The 22,552-nt window shown below is 38.4% G+C and overlaps 1 protein-coding gene across 4 annotated transcripts in view; it reads left to right on the forward strand.

Annotated features, from left to right (window-relative positions):
* lrfn5a (leucine rich repeat and fibronectin type III domain containing 5a) overlaps positions 1-22,345 on the forward strand; it is a 100,395-nt gene extending 78,050 nt beyond the window's left edge. For 3 of the 4 annotated variants that reach the window (XM_068339085.1, XM_068339084.1, XM_068339086.1), the window contains 7 exons: positions 757-885; positions 989-1,169; positions 2,008-2,163; positions 2,394-2,653; positions 4,147-4,614; positions 17,920-18,193; positions 19,027-22,345. In XM_068339085.1, the coding sequence (XP_068195186.1) occupies positions 757-885; positions 989-1,169; positions 2,008-2,163; positions 2,394-2,653; positions 4,147-4,614; positions 17,920-18,193; positions 19,027-19,941 (2,383 nt within the window). In that variant the 3' untranslated portion in view covers positions 19,942-22,345. The remainder of the gene's footprint in view (positions 1-756; positions 886-988; positions 1,170-2,007; positions 2,164-2,393; positions 2,654-4,146; positions 4,615-17,919; positions 18,194-19,026) is intronic. The other variant, XM_068339087.1, reaches the window with a different exon arrangement.
* Positions 22,346-22,552: the final 207 nt, after the last annotated feature.

Genomic DNA, 22,552 nt, shown 5'->3' on the forward strand with positions numbered 1-22,552 from the left:
AAAAGAAAGAAAACAAAAAGCTCAATTTCAATGTGTGAAAACGAACAAAAAGTTGAAAACAGAAAGTCTGACCTATGAAGTCATCAGATCACAAAGCCTAAAGCTTTCCCAGCAAAAGATGAGTAAGTCGATGAATTTTTGCAATGCCCATGGTGCTTTTCATGGTGATAGAGCACATCCACTGGGTGGAATGAAACAGAACTCTTCAGGGGTTAACTACAGACAAACAAAATGTTTATTGTTCTCAAACCTTCATGTTTTAGTTTAGTTCATAAATGGATGTTGCTGCAAGGAAGCCATAAATTCTGCAATAAGGATGTTTCAAATATGTAGTGAAATACATACAGTTTACAGTTGCCACAATTACAGTTTTACAATTACAGTTTTACAATTACAGTTGCCACAATTACAGTTGCCACAATTTGTAGGATTGCATCCAAAATTATCAATAAAAATTCATTCTCTGACCAAATGTGAAATATGGTCAGAATACTCCATCTGTTTCTGAGTTGTGGTCTAAAGTAGTTGACAAAACAGGGTTTGTAGAACATTTTTTGACTATCGGTAGATATCTTTTTTGATACTGAAATATTAAACATCACCTTTTAAAAATGATCTACAGATGCTTAGAAAATGATTTCAATCTGCAGTTTTTCAGGTTATCAGAACACAGTATATGGAGTTGTTGATTTTACTCTAAACACTGACAGAAATGGTGAACATTTGTTTCTTATCTGATGTAACTCATATCCACAGTGTCAAGAGGAAAGATTTTGCAAACATGACACGGCTGGTGGATTTAACTTTATCCAGAAACACCATCTCCTACATCACACCAAACGCCTTTGCCGATCTGGAAAACCTTAGAGCTCTACACCTCAACAGGTAGGGATCTGCACCCATGCGGTTCTGTTATTTTTGTTATGAGTAGAATTGCATCAAGTCCTCTTGAATGCATTTCATCCATCTCTTTCTACCCGATCCGCAGTAACCGTCTAACGAGGATAGGCAATGATACATTCTGCGGCATGTCGAAGCTTCACCACCTCATCCTCAACAACAACCAGCTGGTGCTGATCCACCAGGGAGCATTCAATGATTTGCTGGCGCTGGAAGAATTGGACCTCAGTTACAATAACCTCGACTCTATTCCGTGGGAATCAATCCAGGTCAGGATGTCTGAAACTTCAACAGTTTTTCAAACACATTTGGCCGAAGGTCCCTAAAATAAACCATTCACAAGCTCAATAAAAAGACCATAAAACCTTTTTGCTAATTTATTTGAGATTAAAATAATGAAATCCTTTTTTTATTGAATAGAGGACACTATGGGGACTATTCATTCAACTTATGTACAAAGTTCCTGTTGATCGCCTCATTTGAAAGATATTCTAGTTTTAGTTTTTCAGATTTGTTGGCAGCAACAAAAAGTGTTGATGCTCTAATGATTTTGAGCATCAATGAATCCACAATCCATGTTCCATTCAAATCAAAAAGAATTCAATATACTCTATCCTCTTCCTTAGTCTCCAAGCTTCTCATAAGCTTCTCTTTGAGATGTTGTGTGCACAACACACTAGAGTCACATATCTAGAGGCCTAGATGGTTATCCTGATTGGATCAATTTAGTGTGTCATATTTGCGGAGGAAGTTATAGCTGGCAAAACTATGAATGCAATATTTTACTCTTAAATCTATAATGACTCTATTTAATATTTAAATCTTAATATTCTGTGTTTAAATCTTAATGTGATAATATGATTTAATAGTCCGAGTTCATAGGCTATTTCAACACTGGTTATGAACCACAAAGTATTCAAAATTTGCATAAATATTCTGGGTTATGTTGTGTTGTCATTGTTATAATTGAGTGTATCAGGATTCCAATTCTTGTCCAGATTGCATCGAAGGGAAAAAAATGATTTTTTTAGCTCCGAGTCTTTGCATTACCTCCTAAATTCAATCATTATAAAGGAAAATGACCATAAAGCTATGTTTGTCTTGCAGAAAATGATCAGCCTACATACTTTGAGCTTAGACCACAACATGTTGGACTACATTCCAGAAGGGACATTTTCTCTGCTCCAGAAGCTCAACCGGCTGGATGTTACCTCTAATAAACTTTTAAAACTGCCACCTGACCCACTTTTTCAACGAGCACAGGTATTCTCAGGTTTTTCTTGATTTAATCCAAAATTTCAGTCTGATTGAACTTGTTAAACGTAAAATGAATGAGGTACAGTACAGTTCCCAACCAAATAAATGCTTGATATATAAGGATGTCATGAGTGATTCATGCTCCTAAAGAATGCATTCAATATGTGGAAAATTTAATTTACTATTTTACTTTTGTTTGTTTCTTTGTTTGTTTGTTTGCTTTTTCATTCTACCAGGTCTTGGCCACATCAGGGATCCTATCCTCGTCTTCTTTTGCTTTGTCGTTTGGCGGGAACCCTCTCCACTGTAATTGTGAACTGCTGTGGCTACGACGTCTCAACAGAGAGGATGACCTGGAGACATGCGCTTCACCCCAACACCTCTCCGGACGATATTTCTGGTCCATTCCTGAGGAGGAGTTCCTCTGCGAGCCTCCTCTCATCACCCGATACTCCCATGAGATGAGGGTATTAGAAGGGCAGAGGGTGGCACTCAGGTATCTGCGTCTGGTTTAAAATGAGATACATAGAAAAATTAAAAATGTGCTAAATATGAAATCAGTAAATACAAAACATTTCCTCTATGGACTCTACTTGACTTGTGTACACAGTCATACACATATTATCTTTTTTTTTTTATTCCTGTAGTCATGCATTATATTTACAAGCCACTCAAAATATACATGATGTTCAATGAAGCCTGAAACAGGAACATCATACTAAAATGGTCAGGAGGAAGAAAGCAGTCAACAGAACAACAGGTCTGAGAGATGATGATTACTTAATTTGCATATATATTGGTCACACACTTCCAATCATGATAGACGTTTTGTTCTCAAATATGGACTTGTGGTGAAATTGGGAAATGTAGAAATCAATGAGTGCCATTACTCTCTTTCCTTTATTATGCCTCGGCTCTACATACATATGAGGTTCAGCCCACCAGATGTTTGTCATACCAATTTTAATCCATCAAACTTGAAAACTGCTGTTGCAAACAGTTTGGTGTATTCAATTCCTCATCTTATCACTTCATGATTAGAGACTTTGTAATACCCGTACCGTTTTATTATTGGTTTCTGTCATTTGTCGACATTTGCTAAAACCTACATTTCAGATACTTCTGAGCTGACTTCAGTTCGTAAAAGAAATTGTCGATCTTGTTTGGAGGGTGAGAATAGTGTAGGACTGCAACAAAGCCCGATGAAAAGTCATTTATAATTATTAGAATTATTATTTTTCATTGCATGTAAGGACAGACGATGAGAAGATCTGCAATTACTTTAGTGAGACTTTGAGTTCTGAATTTCTGATCACTCATAATAAGAATGCCTTAAAACTACCGGTACTTTAAAACTGAACTACGTTGATTCACTCATTCATCCGGATGAACAGGTTATTTTGAGAAACTGTCTTTGTCGCCTCAGAAGTAAACACAACATGCGACTCATCTTATATTCCCTTATTTGATGTCTCAGCTGTTGTATATCTCTGCATAATGTCTGCCTTATGAGGATAACATATAATATATATGAGCCCTATACTTAATAAATTGATTTATAGTACTTACATGATAACTAATGTGTGTTACATTTCTTTGCCTTCTATAGTAGTAAACCAAATTTGTTTGGATTTTATATTCATATTAACTGAAACAAGACATTTTACAATGATGTGCAGGGTTTTCTGATCTGGTGACTTAAATAAGTAATTTGAGGACTACAGTTTATTATCTTTCTTCTTCAGTTTCTCCAACTTCTTTGGCCCATTAGATGGCGGTAATGATAATTTTGGTACCCTACACATCTGTAAATTAGAAATTCCCTGTACTTCAGTTGTGCTGTAATTGATTTTTTTTTTTTTTACTTTATTGCCTTCACTTTTTAATTAGTTATAAGAGAGAGGTTATATGGAAAGACACCCTGAAGCCTGCCCTGTTACTTCTGAACATTTTTCTTTGTATTAATCTTTTCCAATCTATTGATTTCAGGTGTAAAGCTAGAGGTGATCCAGAGCCAGCCATCCACTGGATCTCTCCTGAAGGCAAACTAGTATCCAACTCCTCTAGAACACTAGTGTACTCCAATGGAACTTTAGACATCCTCATCAGCACTGTGAAAGACACTGGCTCCTTCACCTGCATTTCCTCCAACCCGGCCGGCGAAGCTCACCAAACGATAGACCTGGCCATTATAAAACTACCCCATATCTCCAACAACACCAACAACATCCAGGAGCCTGATCCAGGATCGTCAGACATTTCCACATCCACCCGTGGTGGGGCCAATGGCAGCAATGTTACAGCTGATGTGAAAGGTGCGGCTGATAAGAGGGTGGTGACAGCAGAGGCCACGTCTTCGACAGCACTGATAAAGTTCAACTTCCAGAGGAATATTCCAGGCATTAGGATGTTCCAGATACAGTATAATGGAAGTCAAGATGACTCATTGGTTTACAGGTAAGTCTCTGTCACCATGATATTCACTGTGATGAGTTTATAACAAATATTAATTACGTTAGAGCATGTGCAACATGGGAAACTTGGTATAACAGAAGTCTTTAGTAATTAGCCATCAAAGCAGAGGTTAGCTTTCAGCTACCACCCTCCTCAAAAATGGCTAAATGGAAGGTGGACAATGACAAAAGAGGGTTTCAAGACAGGTGGGAGGCAGAGTACATGTTCATGGAGGTAAAAGGCAAACCTATGTGACTTCTGTGTGGAGAAAGTTTGGCTGTAATGAAAGAATATAACCTAAGAAGGCACCATCAAATGTCTGAGAAACATCACTTGAAATTACTCCTAGGGCCATAATATAATATTTTGTTATTCATTCAATAAGTAAATAATACACACTCTTGGTTCAACAGGCTACGTTAAATAATTTCAGCACGTTTTAATAAACATTGAACCAGTTCGGCCCTCGGCTTGAAACAATTTTTTTTTTTGGTCCTCCGTGTATTTGACTTTGACATTCCTGCTGTACAGTGTCAAAGGCCTTGGTCCTAGTAGTATAGGTCAGTGTTCTCTTCCACTTCTCTTGTAACTGTTTAGCAAGAAACAAGGGCCTGCACTCTTTACAGAAACCGCATTAGCTCTCAAGTAGAGAAACTTGCTTGAGGTGTATGTTGAGGCAGTTGAGCATGAGTCTTGCCAGGATCTTGCCTGTAACGTATATCAAAGAAATCCCCTGTTGATGGTTGCAGACATTGCAACCATAAGTGTTGGACTGCTTTCTGAATGTCCTTCAGAGTGGCATCAACAGATTTTTCAACAGGGACTTGAGGTAACCTGTCGGTGGCATTATCGTTGATAGTGGATGGCCTGTTCAGAATGCTGTCAAAGTGTTCTGCCCATCTTTCCAGAACTTTCTCCTTGTCGGTGAATAATGTGAGAACAGTGTCAATGAGAGGGTGAGTCGGTGATCCAGATGTAGTAGCTCCATATATTTTGTTCAAGCTGTTGTAAAAGTTTTTCAATGTCGTTCATGTCTGCAAAGCCCTGGATCTCACCTGCTTTGTTGTTCCACCGGGAATCCTGCAAATGGTGCAACTTTGCTTGAATGATGCTCTTCACGTTCTTCAATCTATCTTTTGTTGATACTAAATTTGGTAAGGGATGGCATATTCTCTTCATTCCAAGATCTTGCTTGCATGCCACAAAATATGTTGGCAATTGTTGATCTATGCTACTCAACTGAAGGGGCTTTGTCTGCCAACTTGAAGTGGTGTGGAATAAGGATCCTCATTACCTGAATAAGAAATAGACAGAGGCTGAACAGTAAAACAGAAAATATGTAATACAGAAAGGACAAATAAAAATGCAAAAATAACTGTTTAATAATTAATATTTGAATAAAAAAAGTTAATTACATATACTGCAGTTCTGGTGAAAAATATTGCTTCTGTACATTGTCTACTTTTGTAGACTATCATTTCTTTTTTCGATTATAGCACAAAAAGTTTGCTTCATTGCCCAAGGAGATCAGAACAGGATGGAGAACAAAGATTTTGGACAAACATCGTATAAGAAAGTTCATGATCCAAAGTCGAAGCAGGCAAATTAAGACTGATCAGTCTTTGAACAGGGACAGCTGTGCTAGTCCTTCTTGACTTCTGCTGTTTGCTCAGGATTACACAGATAAAATCAATCTCTTAGGGAATGATTGTTATTTGATCTAAATATTTACTCAAGTGAAATGGGGGAGAAAGAATTAACAAAGCTTTTGCAGGGAGATCTGCAGATTTTAATATCACCACTAATCCCCATCTATACTTCATCAGGATATATCTTGATCCGGAGCAGCGGGGCACTTGAGATCAATCGTCTGGGTCATGACGAAGAATTTTTTAGTATTATCTGTATGTTGATTAGTCTTAATCTCTGCATAATTCCTCAGACCTTCACCACATTCAGAGAATGCATCCGATGACAGCAATGGGATTTAAAGCTGTCTTCCAAAGACATCAGGCATTACAGCTTCTCAACCTTGTGTCTCAGACTCTGATGCACTCTATTATTCACAAGCTTAACCCAAAGCCTTTGTGCATTTGTGGAACTGGTATCCCACGAAAGACAGCATTTATGCTTTTCGCTGGAAACTTTAAAATACTTGAAAACATGACGTCAGAAAAACAAACAGCTTCCTATGGGGGCAAAGAGGAGCAGCGATCACACAGTTTGTCACCTACCACCTTCATCCTCCATTGCTCCATCATGTACTGAAAAGTCCGTCTTTCTTTCCTTTCCTCTCTTCCCAAAGCTTCTTTCCCACTCACCATTAAGCACTGAAGTCATTTGTCCCTCTTTTCTATTTTTTGCAGTCCTATTGTTTTTAGTTAGCCGATTGATTTCCATTCAACATCTCTGCTGCACAAAGTGGCAGCCCATTGATTCCTTTTGAATCATCGCTGAAACTCAGGGCGCTAAGAGGTGGGGCAGTGAAAAAAAAAACATAAAGGAGGTAGAAAGGGAAAAGACAAGAGGGAAACAGCACCAACATAGGGGTGAGGGGAGTGAATGGCAGACACAGGAAGACTGGTCCTTTTGTAAGAGGACAGTTACCTTTCAGTTCAGTGACGGTTTATTTGCGGGATATTGACATTTGTGCACTTCACTCTTCAGTTGCTCTACATAATATACTTGGGTGTTGGATTGGTTTTCATAGGTGTCTTTGTCATCATATATTCAGCACTCTGCCTAAGCAGATGGAAAAGTGAGTGATAGTTTGAAGCTTTTTGCTGGCGTATCCTCCCTGTTATGACAACCTCCAGGGCATATGCTACTCATCTTAAATATCACGGTTGTGCAACTTGATTCTGTATTGATCCCGGCGAAGAAACCCCACCCACCCACCCACCTGCCCATAGGGAGGTCAGTGTCAGCTGCATGACAATGCTCTCAGAGCTGACAAGGATTCAGTTTCATGCTCAAGGACACTTTATACTGACAGATGTTTACTGATAAAGTGCCAGTTGTTGTAACTTCACTCATCGGGCTATTTTGAGTTTCTATTTCATAAGCAGGTCTACCAGGTCTGCTTAGTCAGTCACAATGGTAAATAATTGATTTGTGATTGTAAGTTGATATGTTGGGGGTTTTTTTTCTGATTACATGAGTTCCAATTTTTTAATTTACAAAATGAATAGTACTTAAATGAGCTCATGTGCTAAAATCTAAATTCAATTCAGTGAAACAAAAGTTCAGTTGGTGCAGTGATTGATTATTTCTGATGATAATTAATACAGTCAAAAAATTTCAATAATGTGTATTAAGACAGTTCTATATAAGTACAGTACATGCTACTATTTTCAAAGCAACATTACAGTAACATTAACTTTGTTTGATTAGAATTGAATACAAGACATATACGTGTGATTCAAGTTCAATGCATAGTGATGAACTTGATATTTGTTTAAACTGTAATTCTAAAAGACAAGACAAAACTAAAAAGACAGCACTTCTTACTGTAAATGCACAAGCAATAGTTTCATGTCATTGAACATGTTATTTTATTGTATTCTGCTCTATTGAACTAGATGATAATGGTTGTAGCATCTACAAACCATGTCTAAAGTCATGACCTATAGTACCCACTTACATTATTCATTGTACCTTAAATTATACTGACTGCAAAAAGCTGTAAATTTGCAGCTTTATTTGTCGTAAGGTGAAGCTTAATGAGAATGAAACCAATGTATAGCTGTATCATCACCAAGATCAGTTTCTTTGCTCATCAACCCTTGGATGTACACTATATTTTCATTTTTATTTCCCTTCTTAGATACAATCTGTGAGCCACTAAATAGAGTCATCCATACAGTCTTTGTCTCAGCCTCAGCTGTTTAACCCTTATTTCAGGGTCAGGTCAAGGGAAGGCTGATGTAGATTAAATAATGTGGTGACCTTTCACACATGACGTATTGAGGCACTCGCGGTACATGAAGTGTTTGGCCTTTACACCTCACTGGTTTTATTGAACAATTCACAGCTATGTCGATGATAGTAAAAGTCACTGACAGCATTGACAAGGATGACCATAAACCACACAATAAATTGTTCTTTGGTTCAGATGCAGAGCCAATCATTGGACTGGATTAAGGGTTTGGATGAATTACAGGTTGTTTAGTATTTTAACAACAGCAATGATTAAGAAACATTTAGAATACACGTGGGAAAGAATGAGATACAGACTCAGCTGATGTTGTACCCATCCACCAACTAGCTGCAGTGTCCCGAAGCATGGCTTGTGTTTCGGATTTTGTTTTTATGTCGAAACAAAACAGACAGCACGACGGCTCATATCTCAAATAAGTAGTGTTGAGCATCTCGCATCTCAAGGGACTACTCTGCATATGCAGTATTTCTTAAAATTTTTCATCCCCTTATTATGTTTAGTGACCCCAAGTGACCTCTTGGTCTGAAAGATATTTGAAACATCTTAACACTCTGCCATTTTTTAGGCCTATATTTAAAAAAAAAAAAAAAAAAGCTTTTAAAATGGTAAAATTAGCTTCTAAAACATCCCCCTTATGTAATTTGTCTTATAAATTGTGAGAACCCCCCCAAATTCAAACCCATGCATTACTATTTGGACAAAAGTAATACTGTATTTTAGAGATTCAATTTGCTGAAAGCTTGTTAAATATGTGCATTCAAATATTGGATGACGAAGTGCTAGAATATGGTACAAATACTAACCAAAGCAATGCAAAAAATAGGAAAAACATAAGTATGGGTAATATAAGTATTTAATAACGTTTGTATTGTTTGGGGTGCAGTCGGGAGATGCAGTATTCATTATATTTATTCAAATATACATATTGTCATTGAAAGTGCATAATTAAAATATGGATATAGAACATGTAAACATGGAATGGTCTCATCTTTTCTATTCGAACAACCAAAAAATGTGCTAAATAAAGCTTTTCATCAGGAGTGAAGAACGTGTCAGAATTGCTATGAACTAAACCAAAATGAGCTTTTGAAGTTTACTCTACAAAAGCAAGTGTTTATAATGCACGAGAAATGTACATTTAGAAAAGGTTAATTTAATGCCTAAGCATAACAGTACTTCATAAAAGCCTGCAGTAATAAAAGTTTTGATGTATTAAAATTGCTTTGTCTTTCAGAGGACACTTTGACATTTACAAAGTTACCCAACAAGACACAAACCGCTTCTCCCTCCATCCTAATCTTCTGCCTGTTGTTTGGGTTTTTTTCCTTCCTCTATCTTCTTTCGGAGGTTGTTTTCCACTTCAGCAGATCTATCACGCTACAGGGGCTGGTTGCCATTCCCCCCATACCAAAAAAAAAAAAAGGACTACACATCAAGCAAATTGTGTGGCAAGCTTTTTTATGAGACAACACAGCAGGGACTGGGGGATGAATGCAGGCTTTTAAAGCTGCCTGCTATCCCTCCTCTCTCTCTCTCCTGCATTGTCTCTCAGTACTGGGAAGAGTGGATCGGCAGTAAGGTGGAACACCTCACTCAGTTGTGCTGGAGGCGTGAAAAAAGATCTACCTTTATCCCACCAGAATGTTCCAATTCTGATTTTACAGCACCATAAACATATTGCAGGTCTATCATAGCAGCAGTTTGTTGTAAGTAAGGGTTTTAAACAAAGATGAGTAGTTAAGAGGGAGGCGAGGGTGGGGTGAGTGGTGAAAAGCAAAAGAAACTAGACAAGTAAGAAAATAATGAAGACTCAATTCAACCACATTAGTTAGGAGTGGGATGGAGAGAGAGAAGGGAAGAGGAAAAGTATTTCTTGTTTAAGTCAAAAATGATTTAACAAGGCAAGGAGAAATCTGAGTTGGAATAAACAAAAAAAGACTGATGAAAGGAGAAATGAAGGAACTTTTTTTTTTCTTAAAGAGTAGCTCAACAACAGGAACGGAACAACACGAAAAACTAAGGAATGCAGGAAAAGGGGATGAACGACTGTACACACACATGCACAGATAGTATGGCCATGAAAGCAGTACGTTGAGAAGCATGAGAAATGGATGAGGTGGGTGAGAGAACAAACTACAGGGTGGAAGGAGCCAGCAATAGCATTTAAGGAGAAATGTGGATGACTCAGCTGAAGTGGAAGAAATGCAGCTGAGCTGGCCAGATGGAGGTCTACTCCCTGCTACAAATAGTGCTGAAACATCTACTCTGCATGTGGGGCAGCTTGTGTTGCATCTTCACTGCTGTGCCTGTTTGCACTGAGCGCAGCAGTATATTGAGATCTTGCAAAGCATAGTAGATCCTTCCATTTGTTTTTGAACAAAAGAGGTGAATTGGTAAAAAAGCTTCTATTTATTCAGGAGAGGACACCAATATATTAATCGAAGTGAGGGACGACGGATTGGTTCATTATTTTCTATGTTCCACAATAAAAGCATCACTTCTGACATTAAAAAGGGTCATTGAAAAAGAACTACTCACAAGAGTGGCTTAAAACTTTTTTTAGTTTTCAGTATAATTAAAATTATTTTTGTATAGTTTAATCTGCAGTGCTATGCATGATATCCCTAAGAGCAATTGTATATTCATTAAACTCATTGCAAAAATTGTAATTTGTTTCATCAGATCTATTATTCATAATTTTGCTCTCTGAAGCATTAAATCATTTAACCTTCATTTATTAAAAAAACAAAAAACAAAACAGCCTCACCTTGAAAAAGTCTGACAAAACACAAAGCACCTTTGTCTGGTAGCCTTTGCAACTGTTTTTTTTAAAAATAATCAGACAGTTCTTACAGGAAACAGATTCACGTTCAGAAGCTGAACAGTTAATATTCCCAAAAATTTTAGTGTGTGGCAATGATTGTGAGGAAAGCACATGATAGGCTAGACTTAATAATATTGCTCAGATAACGTTTAGACAGTTGCATTTAAATGAGGTGATTTTTTATGGCTGTACTTCATGGGTTAAATATAACTTGAATATTGTAATTTTTTGCCACCGATGACAACTGTTCCATCCATAAAGTTGATAATTGCTAAGGTGATAGCTAAGTGGTTAAGTGGTCTCCCTGATTTTGACAGTGACTGTAATGAATAAGAACGCCTGGGGAGATGTAAGGAAAACCCACCTGGCCTGGGCTGAAAATCCCCATTCCACCTCTGACTACAAGCTGTGTAGGTGCTTGTTTGGGATCAGGGGCATTTTATGTGGTAAAACAAAGATAAGGAGCTAGTTTCTGTAATGTCTTCTGGCTGTCTGGGAGACTCAGACCTATTAGCATGGCATTCTGCCATCTGCTGTGTAAGCTACATTAGCTATGAGGTCAAAAGTAATGGGTTGGGAGTTGAACTACCATTAATCCCCTTCACTTTGTGCCTAAAAAATAGTTATTTTTAACTGATATGATGATGAAGCAGAGCATTATTCCTGAGCAGGTCAATGGAAGGGGGAAAGCTCTAGATGAACGTGTAAATTTATTTTGGAAAATGTCATGTTATTATTCAGTGTTTGCATGTTTGGAAATTTCCCAACTGGGGAACTAGTAAAGGAATATCTTATCTTATGTTATCTTATCTTGCTTTATAGAATTAAAGTATGAATATGGAAATGTAGATAATACATTTGAAAAGTTTCATTTAGAGGCATTTGTTTTTAAAATATGCTTTTGCTTGACAAAAACTTAGTGTTTCTCATTACAGGAAGTTTATTTTAAACTGACTTTCATTGCTGCAGCCAGAAGCATTGCATAGAATTTTCTAAAATAATTGAACAACTTACATTACTTATCTGTGACCCACATTTTGGTCTCATTTGGGCAAGTGTCATATAATTTTACAATTCCATCCATTCATTAATTTCAAACTTCAATCAATCAATCAATCAATCAATCAATCAATCAATCAATCAATCAATCAATCAATCAATCAATCAATCAACTTTTATGTATAAAGTACACAGTTTATAAATGACATCAGCAAACATTTCAAAGTGCTTTAGCAGACAGAGAAAAAATCAACAGAACCCTCCAGAGCAGGAAAAACTTCCTTATCTGAGGATGATGGAGGCAACAGTCTGAGAATGGATACTCATACCCCCCTCTCCTCAGACACCTCCTCTTGCTCCTCTGAGGGGATCTTTTGTAAAAACGAGCATTTATTTGAACTCAAGAGAACAAGATATAGAATATCAATTATTGGGACTTGGATATATTTTCCATTCAGATTGACCAGTTCCTCCTATTTTCAGACTTTATGTTTAGTCTCAATTGTCACTGTATAAACATGAGATTAATCAATTATCTCATACAAATGTATGTGAAGCAAATCTTCACATATGCCCCAGACTGAGGGTGTAAGTGTTCCTTTAAATCAATGAAAGCATGGAGTAGACCTGTGAATCTAAATGTTGGACATAGAATGATTTTAAAAAAGTTCAAAAATGAAACCAAGTTTGTTGTACAACTGAGATAATGTAGAAAACACATTCAAATTAAATTCAAGAACACCAAAATATTCTCCAAAACTGGATGCCTTCAACTCTCCTCATGAAATGCAAAAAATAATATTACCCGCAGCAATATGAAATCACTAATGAGCTCCAAGAGATCTGAATATCATTTTAAAAATTTCAAGTTTTTTGCCTTACACGGCCTGATTTGTGTTCTGCCTCCAAAGCCGAATTATTAGAAGCCCCATCCCCTTATCGCATTGCTCCAGCTCAACCTGGAAGCTCTGCTCTTGTCCGCTGAATCATTCCCACAAATGCCTTTTTTCCCCTTTTGGTAAAATGTATTTTTGCAGCCTGTAGGCTTTCTCCAATATTTAATCAAGTGGAATGGCCTGAAATAGAACAATCTGGAATCATACTTCATTGTTCTGTGCGTGGAGGCGATCATTTGTCTAGAGTCAAAAAAAGATGAGTGTAGCTAATGGCGATCACATCATCTTCCTGGCTTTGGGCCGAAAGTTAAAGTTGATTATCACGCACACGAACCCATCCACACACACGTGTGTACATATGTCCACAACAAGGGCTTTAGCAGGATATAGAGCTGTGTCAGTGATGAATGTGGGCAGCAGGCCATTGGGAAGAGGTGGCTGCCATGGGAGGAGCAGATTACTGTAATGGAACTCAGGCAAATGCATGTAATATTAACACACACACATAAAACTGTGGACACCTATAGACATAAGCACATAAATTTATACTCACAGGGAAGCATGCACTTTCTCTTTTGCAAAGTGTAATGAAACCCAGAAAAAAAACAACACACAGGCACACACACACACACACACACACACACACACACACACACACACACACACACACACACACACACACACACACACACACACACACACACTGGACACCTATAGACGTGAGCACATGAATTTATACTCACAGGGAAGCATGCACGTTCTCTTTTGCAAAGTGTAATGAAACCCAGAAAAACACACACACATACACACACACACACACACACACATAGATACCCTGGGCTAGGGGCTTGGCAGAGCAGAGCAGATAGATTAGTGTAATGGTCTCGGCCAAGGCAATCATCTGCCCACAGTGGGGCTTCAAATACTGGCAGCAAAATCCTGCTCAGACACAAAGAAATTAGCCACAATGAACGGTTCAGTTTGGATGAGTTCACAACGCGAACAGACTCAGACTGTCAAGGCGTGATTGTATGTCAGACAAAAACAAAATATAGTCATTTGCATGAAAATGAATTTTGGATACTCAGCATGCAACACATCAAGATCCAAAGACAAACACATTATCGATATCTTGATTGCTCTTTATATTTATGAATTATCAATGATGACAGCTTAGTACATGTTGACAAAGAATTGGCCATACAATATGACTTTCACTTGCTGCATTGTCCAGTTAGATGGGCTTGGTTTAGGATGTTTCTGATGATGGTTTAGTCCAGGAGGAGACCTGTAGCTCGGTTTTTTTGGAAGCAAATGTTAACTGAGATGGACAAGAGAGAGATACTCAATTTATGTGCACGAAAATGTAATTTGTAAACCAATTTTCAAGAAAGATGCACAAGGATGCCCCTTTTTTGAAGAAGAAATAGAAGAATAGGATACATATACACAGTATACAGTATACAGTATACATATATATATATATATATATATATATATATATATATATATAGACACACACACACGCTGCATTCCGAGACTCACGCAGACTCCCTACCTTTCACAACCTTTTGCTCATGTTGCTAATGTTGCTAATGAGTTGGTTAGTTAAATGTGCCAGCTGTGATGTAAATAACCGTCGACATTGGTGCTGGTTGAGACAATGTCACAGGTTAGTTAAATGACTCCCAGGGTGTTAACTTCACAGGAGATTAAATACCTGGACTCAATCAGGACAAATGAAGCATCCGGATTTTGGATTATAAAATGTAGAACCCATTGGAGCACAAGAGACTCGCCAGGAAATGGGGAAGGAATTGTTTGATGAGATGCTCCTGCAATAAAGATGAACAGAGAAATAGATGGGGTGTAACATACACACATTACATAAGTATTTGAAACAACATTTTTCAAATAGATCAGTGGAACAACCCGCCCCCTCCTCATTTGCAATTTACTGAAGATCTATTTAAAAAGGACATTTCAGTTTGAAAGAATTGAAAATGCCATTGCTATTAAAAAAAAAAAAAAATCCATAAGATATAGTTCTGTGGCTCAAGCCCTTTTCCTTACATCTAAAGATTTATTTTTCTTCTTTTCAGACATGTTATTACAACATATTTCACTTCCATCAATGTTGAAACATCATCAACAACATCTGAATAGAAAAAAAAAAGGGTTGATGGGTAGAAGCCATTGGCTTGTAAGGTTCTCTTCCCCTAAATCATCAACAAAACATCTGTCTCATTAGAATATGTAATAAACAAACTCAGACATTAAAAGTCTTCAACCAGCTCATACAGTGAATTCTGACAGATGTTCATATCCTTATCCACTTCTAGATATTAGCCTTTTACCCTAATGTAACCACGTTTACATTCCTCCTAGAAACACAAAGTTTGTTAAGATCTAGGATAGTCAAAACAAGAAGTTGGCCTTGCCAGTGTTCTCCACAAGAATATAATGATCACCTTCACCTCTTTCAGCCGACAGTGTTTATACAAGAATTAGCCAGTTTGTTGCAGACACTTTAACAGTTTCACATGGTATTATATTGTCAAAAGATATCATCATGCTCTTTAAAGTCTCAAAGTTAATGTTATCCCATGTAATCACAAATACATATTGTTGTGTTTTTTTGTTTTAGGTTTTTTGGGGTTTTTTTGTTCATTAGTCCATGTTTCTGATATCAATGGTGTTGATTTTTTCGACTGTTCCATGAAATACTTGACGTCTCCAAAGTCATAGAGCTCCCAATATTGAAGTGTTGTGCTGATCTTTGGTGTAGTAAGAATTCTTGTCCATCTTTATTGCTCATATTTCACCAACTCCTCTGCACTCCTGATCACCATTGTTTTCATCTGGTCTGGAGAAAGCCCCTTTGTTTTGATGAAGATCCTGCAGTTGTTGGTCCAGATGTTGTCGATCAGCCCATTCTTCTTCAGTTGTCGAGCTTTTTTAGCGATATCAGCATTCTTTTTAGTGAGATTCCCATTAATGTAGACATTTTTTCCTTTCAGTTTGAAGCCAAGGAGTCAGTGAGAATTGATGAGTGTTTATCCAATACGAGTTCGAGACAGATAGCAAAGTTAGCAACAACGAGAGACAGAAGAAAAGATGTCTGCTCTCATTGAAAGCCGGAAGACTACTCAAAATACTACGCTGAATATTCATTGTTTCTTCTGTCCCTGCTATACACACATGCATATCCCAGAGACATGCAGTATTACTGAGGTGGTAAATAGCATACTTGTTCATGTAGCTAAGTGTTAACAGCTTCAAGACAAAAATGAACCCAAAATATTGTAAAACAAACATTATTTTACAGAATGAATTTAATTCTCTGGTGTCCAGTCTAGCACACATGAAGCCCTCGGCCACAGCTATAATGAGTACATTATTCTTCTCTATATACAGTGTGTGTGGGTGTGTGTGTGTGGGTGTGGGTGTGTGTGTGTGTGTGTGTGTGTGTGTGAGGCAGTGACATACATGACATTCAGTAGGACCTTCATTTTAAAGTTAACCATTAACCTCAATCCTAGCTGTTGCTTGTCATACCTTTGGATTCTAAATCTGGTCTTTAACCTGTTTTTTTTTTTTTTTTTTAAAGCCCTTCGTTCCTCTCTGTGCACACAATGCTATGAGCTGCAAACTAGTAACTCTCTTTGGTTCTAATGAAGAATATTCTTAGCATCTTTGAGAGAAATCCCCGAAAGCTGACCAACCCTTTAAGGCTGGCCTCACACTGCAAGAGAAGTACGCCACATTCAGACTTAGACCTGTTTATTCCTCACATGTATGACTGTACCAGTAGAAGAGCAGCGGAATGCAACACCCCATGCACCCCAGCCAATAATTGGAAAAACGGTCTGGAATTTTTAATCAATGGCGTTGTTTGACCAGGCAAGAGCCGTTTATAGATTCACTACTACTGATCTTTTTATGACATGAGGGCTATCCAGACAAACATTTTTGATTTTCAGGGTTGTTAATCTGATTGATTATATCATTACTTTCTGATCAGGAACATACCAGCTGAAAATGCTTCCAGGTAATTGTCAGCAATAGCTGAGCATACAATTGGTGTACAACTGTCAAATGAAAATGGCTTTTTTTTTAAATTTGAATAGTGTTATTAAGGGTGTGTTTGTATGCTTTAAACATTAAGGATCAATGTTTTGATTAAGTGCTAAGCTGAATTTTAGTGGCCAGTATGGGGGATGATTTAAAAGATTTAGTTTATACTTTCATACACCTTGCAAATGATTCCCCATGAAAGATGATGTTGGACTTTTCAAGTGAATGTAAATTGTAGCTTGCCTTGTTGGAATAGTGGTTAGCCTCCAAGCAGGTGACCCGGGTTCAATTCCCAGCCAATGCTCAAGTTTTAGGGGTGGCAATATACAACATCCCTAATGGGATGTGAAAATAAGCAACGCTTAGTTATGTGCTGCACTTGAACTGTGTGAAGTACACTTTTAGAGCTTTCTTGTTGCGAAACTGCTGTTGAACCCATCTAACTGGAAGGACTACAAAATGTGACCAAAATATTATGTATAATTACATCTGCCCTGTGTATGATTTTAAGGATTTAGCATTACATTTTAATGTATTTGCCTCACTCTTTTACCCTATTTTTTTTCCCACAGAATGATCCCTCCTTCAAGCAAGAACTTTCTGGTTAACAACCTAGCAGCGGGGACCCAGTACGACCTCTGTGTTCTGGCCATCTATGATGATGTCATCACCTCCCTGACGGCAACACGAGTGGTTGGCTGTGTGCAGTTCAGCACTGAGTCGGAGTACATGAGGTGTCACTTTATGCAGTCTCAGTTCCTGGGCGGGACCATGATCATCATCATTGGAGGGATAATAGTGGCTTCTGTGCTCGTTTTCATCATCATCCTGATGATTCGTTACAAGGTGGGTCTAGCTAAGGAGGAAAGAGAACTAGACAGGTCTGATAACAATTAAGTGATGGCATTCAAAAGACATAAGTGACCTCAAAACAAAAACAAAACGTGGTAACTTAACCCCAAGTCTGATGGAGTTTAACAGTGTTTTATTTTACAATGCATCAAACAAGAAACAAGGTAACTCATGATAATGGGTATCTAGGGCGGCAGTAGCTCAGTTCACAATCACTTGGGGATCAGAGGGTTGCCGGGTCAAATCCAGTGTGGACCCAAATTCTGGAATGTGAACTGTTAGCTAGAGAGGTCAGTTCACCTCTTGAGCACCGCCAAGGCGCCGTTGAGCAAGACACTAAACCCTGCATGCTGCTGCTATGGCACTGCCGTGTGGCTGGCCTCTCTCTGTATGTGTGTTTACATATTGAGTGTAAAAAGAATTTCTCCACTGGGGATTATAAATCTTAAATCTGAGTTTAACCAGATATACGGATCCAGATCAGGGATCATCAGTTAAAGTGTCCGGGTTCAGCCCCTCCTTCCCGCTGAGGTAAACATGTAGTTGGATACCTATGATGTATAGGTATCCAACTACATGTGCTGTTCTAGTTGTAGCTGAAGACTAGAAAACCCTCTCCAGATTTTACAGAGAGTCATCATATTGGTGACCGCTGATCTAGATTGGCAAGATCAATTTGTTAAAATAAGTTGTTAAGATTTGTGTTTGCACAATGGAAGTTTTGCTTGAATGATTCATTTTTGTCCTGCCAACGTGAAAAATTACTTCATTTTTTTTTGCCACTCAGTTTAAGCCTTTCTGATTGGATTGTCTGTTTGTTTTCAAAGGTGTGCAACCCTGGAGACGGTGCTAAAGGTGTTTCATTGTCCTTGACCAATGTTCACTCACAGACCAATGGGCAGCAGTCACAAGGATGCACTGTGACTCCTAGCACCTCCAAACATGGCTCAATTGGAGTAGACGACCCTTCAGGAGGCTCAAACAAAAGAAGCTGTGTGGCAGGAGGAGTGGGCAAGGACACAATGTCTCAATCTCCTGATTCTTCCCTGCCTGACTGCTCCACCGCAACGTCACTTCTTAGTCAGCCTTGGGCAGCCAGGAGCCCAACAGCTGGTGTCGAAGAACAGGAAAAAATAGGTGAGAAGAGAGCTCAAGCTGGCGTCTCCTCGCCCACCACCAATTCTCTAACCAAGCCAAAACGGAAGCCCGCTCCCAGCAAGCCAGGCTCAGTTTGCTCACACACCTCGGCTAACACTGAAAATCTCCCCAACAATCCTCCTTCCTCTTCTTCTTCTGCGACTTGCTCAGCTCTGCTCCCTTCCTCCACCCATCTGGAGAACCTCAACACCAACCGCAACAATTCTACTTCTCTCAACCAATCCCCATCTCCATTTATCTATTCCCCTTTCTCCAGCCCTCTGGCTACCCCAAGCCCCGTCCCCTCCACACGATTCAGAGAGACGCCAGTCCTACGCAGGGCTACTCGTGCCTCAGCCAAGTACCAGACTCTCCCTGTGGAAGAAGGAGGACGAAGCAGGGCGAGAAGGAGATACTCGCTCAGTGAAGGGGGAGGCTCAAAGACTTACTCTCACCATGGCAGTGGCGGGACTCTCAAATTAGGGCGTGCAATGCGGAACAAAAGGAGCCAATCAATGAGCGGGATGCTTCTCTCAAAAGATGGGGAGGGAGATTCAGACAAAGGGCGGTGTGATTCAGACTGGATATTAGAAAGCACGGTTTGACTTGGCTTGAGACTAACCATCAAATAAACTTTGGTTTCTTCATTGCTGTCCATCTTTTGTATGAGTGTGTGCCTGCGGTTACAAGTGTCTTAGTTTGAATTCGTTCAGGAGTGTGTAAGCAAATGGTAACATTTGTGACATGAAAATAGTGTGTGCTGTGTGTTTACTGTGTGTATGTGGTTTCATGTCCGAACCTTTTGTTTATAGACGTGTGTATTGATTCTTGTGTGTTTCTGGGTGACGGCATGAACATTCATTTCCTTTTTTGCGCCTGTAATTTTATTCATTTACATTTTTTTTTAATCCCACGACTCTTTGAATTCAGTTTGCAGTTTATTATCTTCAAGAGTTTCTGTTATGGAATCAGTCATTGAGCGAGCGAATAACTCGCCTTGTCTCGTAACATTGTCTCGTTGGTTCCACTTTATAGCACAAAAGAAACAAGACAATGGGCTCGCCACATCACTACCACAATCACCTTATCTGAAAATACCACGGAAAGGGGATAATTACAGGCAGAAAAGAGGAACATAAAGACAGTAGAAGAACTGAAAAGCACACCATTCTCATGGTCACACACCCAAAGCAAGTGTGTGTCCAGACTGTGGCAAGAGAACAGCATTTGGTGCCTTCTTTTGCACTAACAAACCATCTCACAGATTCCCCAACCTGGATCCAGGAGTCCACCTGATTTTACAAGGGAGGAATTAGGATGGGATGAACATAGGAAGAGAGATTTCACACACAGCCTTTCTTTCCTACTGAGGAGTACAAACGTTTCTTGACTGATGGACAAAAACAAACTGCACAAAAAGAGACAAAAGACTTTGATGTACCTCTTATGAAAATGATATTTTTTAAAAGGAAGAATATGAAAAAACAAAACAAAACATAAAAACCCTATGAGCTTTTCGCCTGACATTGGTGTACTCCAACCTGTGTTGGCCACAAAAGAAAAGCTTCTGTACAGAAAAAGACAACATGTACTGTGTTGTTTTGTTGTGTAAAATAAAAAGGGATAAAATGAAAATTACAGAGGTGAAAAGTCTGGTTTTTGTGAGTTTATACTGAAAATATGTGCCCTGTATTTGATTAGTGACAGCATCCCCAGGATCAGTTTCTATTAAGACTGTTGTTGTCTGCCATGAGGATAATTTATGGAAGCCCGCAATCATTTTCCATCTGACACTGAAAAGTATGTTACCATTGCATAATTGTAATTTAAATCAACCAGGTTAGAAAAGAGAACAAATATCAGTTGGGTGTTAAAACCCCAAACTGAGTCAATCCCATATTGTGCTCTACATACTGAATGTTAGTGGAATGTGACTGGAACACAATGCACATCATTCATTTATCTGTTTTGGATCATCACCTGCAGTACACCTATCTAGATAGCCATAGTAAGGTAGTGAATATCAATACAGGAAACGAATGCAGTTTAAAATGAATCGAGTGAAAATTGTATGAAATGAAATCAGTTTGACAAGCAATCACCAACTGATGTTCACCCTTTAGTTTTCAGACATGCTCTTGTAACGAAGTAAATTAAGTTGACTGAACTCATATGAGTCATTTACTGACCTGATATTTGAACATGTATTCTGTTTTGTAAGCGATGGCCCCCTCCCTCTGTGCAGACCTTAAATTACAGGTGAAGCCTTTCATCCTGACAAAGTTCTTTAATTAAAGAAAGTGAGATAAAAATGGCAACTCCAGTGGGATTAAAAAAATAATTACCCCCACTACCGCACTCCTATCAAGTTCAGGTTCTCACCCTGGTTTTAAATTTCAGTGGCTGCTGACGCCACGAGGCATCGGGTGAAGATTTAAATTGAAACTTGAGTAGCTGGAGGGTCACATGAGATGATGAGAGGGGAAACAATTCCCCTCATTTAATTTGTGTAATTTGCTTTTGCTTTTCAGCTGTCATGTCCAGCCTCCAACAGAAGCTCAAACATTCACAATCCTATGTTTAATAGTGTGTCAGTAAAGTCCCAGATCATGCTTCTTCGGCTGACCTTCCTATGCCTTTCTTAAGCTGTGAATGCTTAATGGTAAGAAGCTTTTCAGGAGAAGAGCCTTCTCTTTATCCTTCTTACTCATTTCTATCCTGCCCAACACCTCTCTCTGTCTTACTCGGTTTCATTTGATGTATCATTCTATATTTTCAGCTTATTAAAAAAAAATTGTAAACTGAGTAATGGTTTGTGTCAAAAATAATACTTAAAGTAATCAGATATGACTTCAAGACTGGATCTAAACAAAGGAAAACTAATGGAAGTTTGACTCATGATGGATCAGACCCCGACTGAGTGGTCTCAAGAAGGACATCAGATCAAATCCCAAGAGAAGAAAAATTACCTGTGGTACCGTAGAAACAAGATTGAGGGGTTTTTTTTTGGGGGGGGGGGGTTTATGAGAACATGACAAACTGTTGCAAAGACTGTATAAAAAAGAGTATTTAATAAACATTATTTAAATTTGTTATTTTATTTTCTTATTTAAATATCTATTTAATAATAATCATTAAATAATAAATAAATAAATAAAAAGTATCGTTTTGCAAAAAAAATGCCTATTTGTATAAATCCAGTCCAATAATCCAGAG

This window comes from Antennarius striatus, chromosome 17 (assembly GCF_040054535.1).
Source record: "Antennarius striatus isolate MH-2024 chromosome 17, ASM4005453v1, whole genome shotgun sequence".
NCBI lineage: Eukaryota > Metazoa > Chordata > Actinopteri > Lophiiformes > Antennariidae > Antennarius > Antennarius striatus.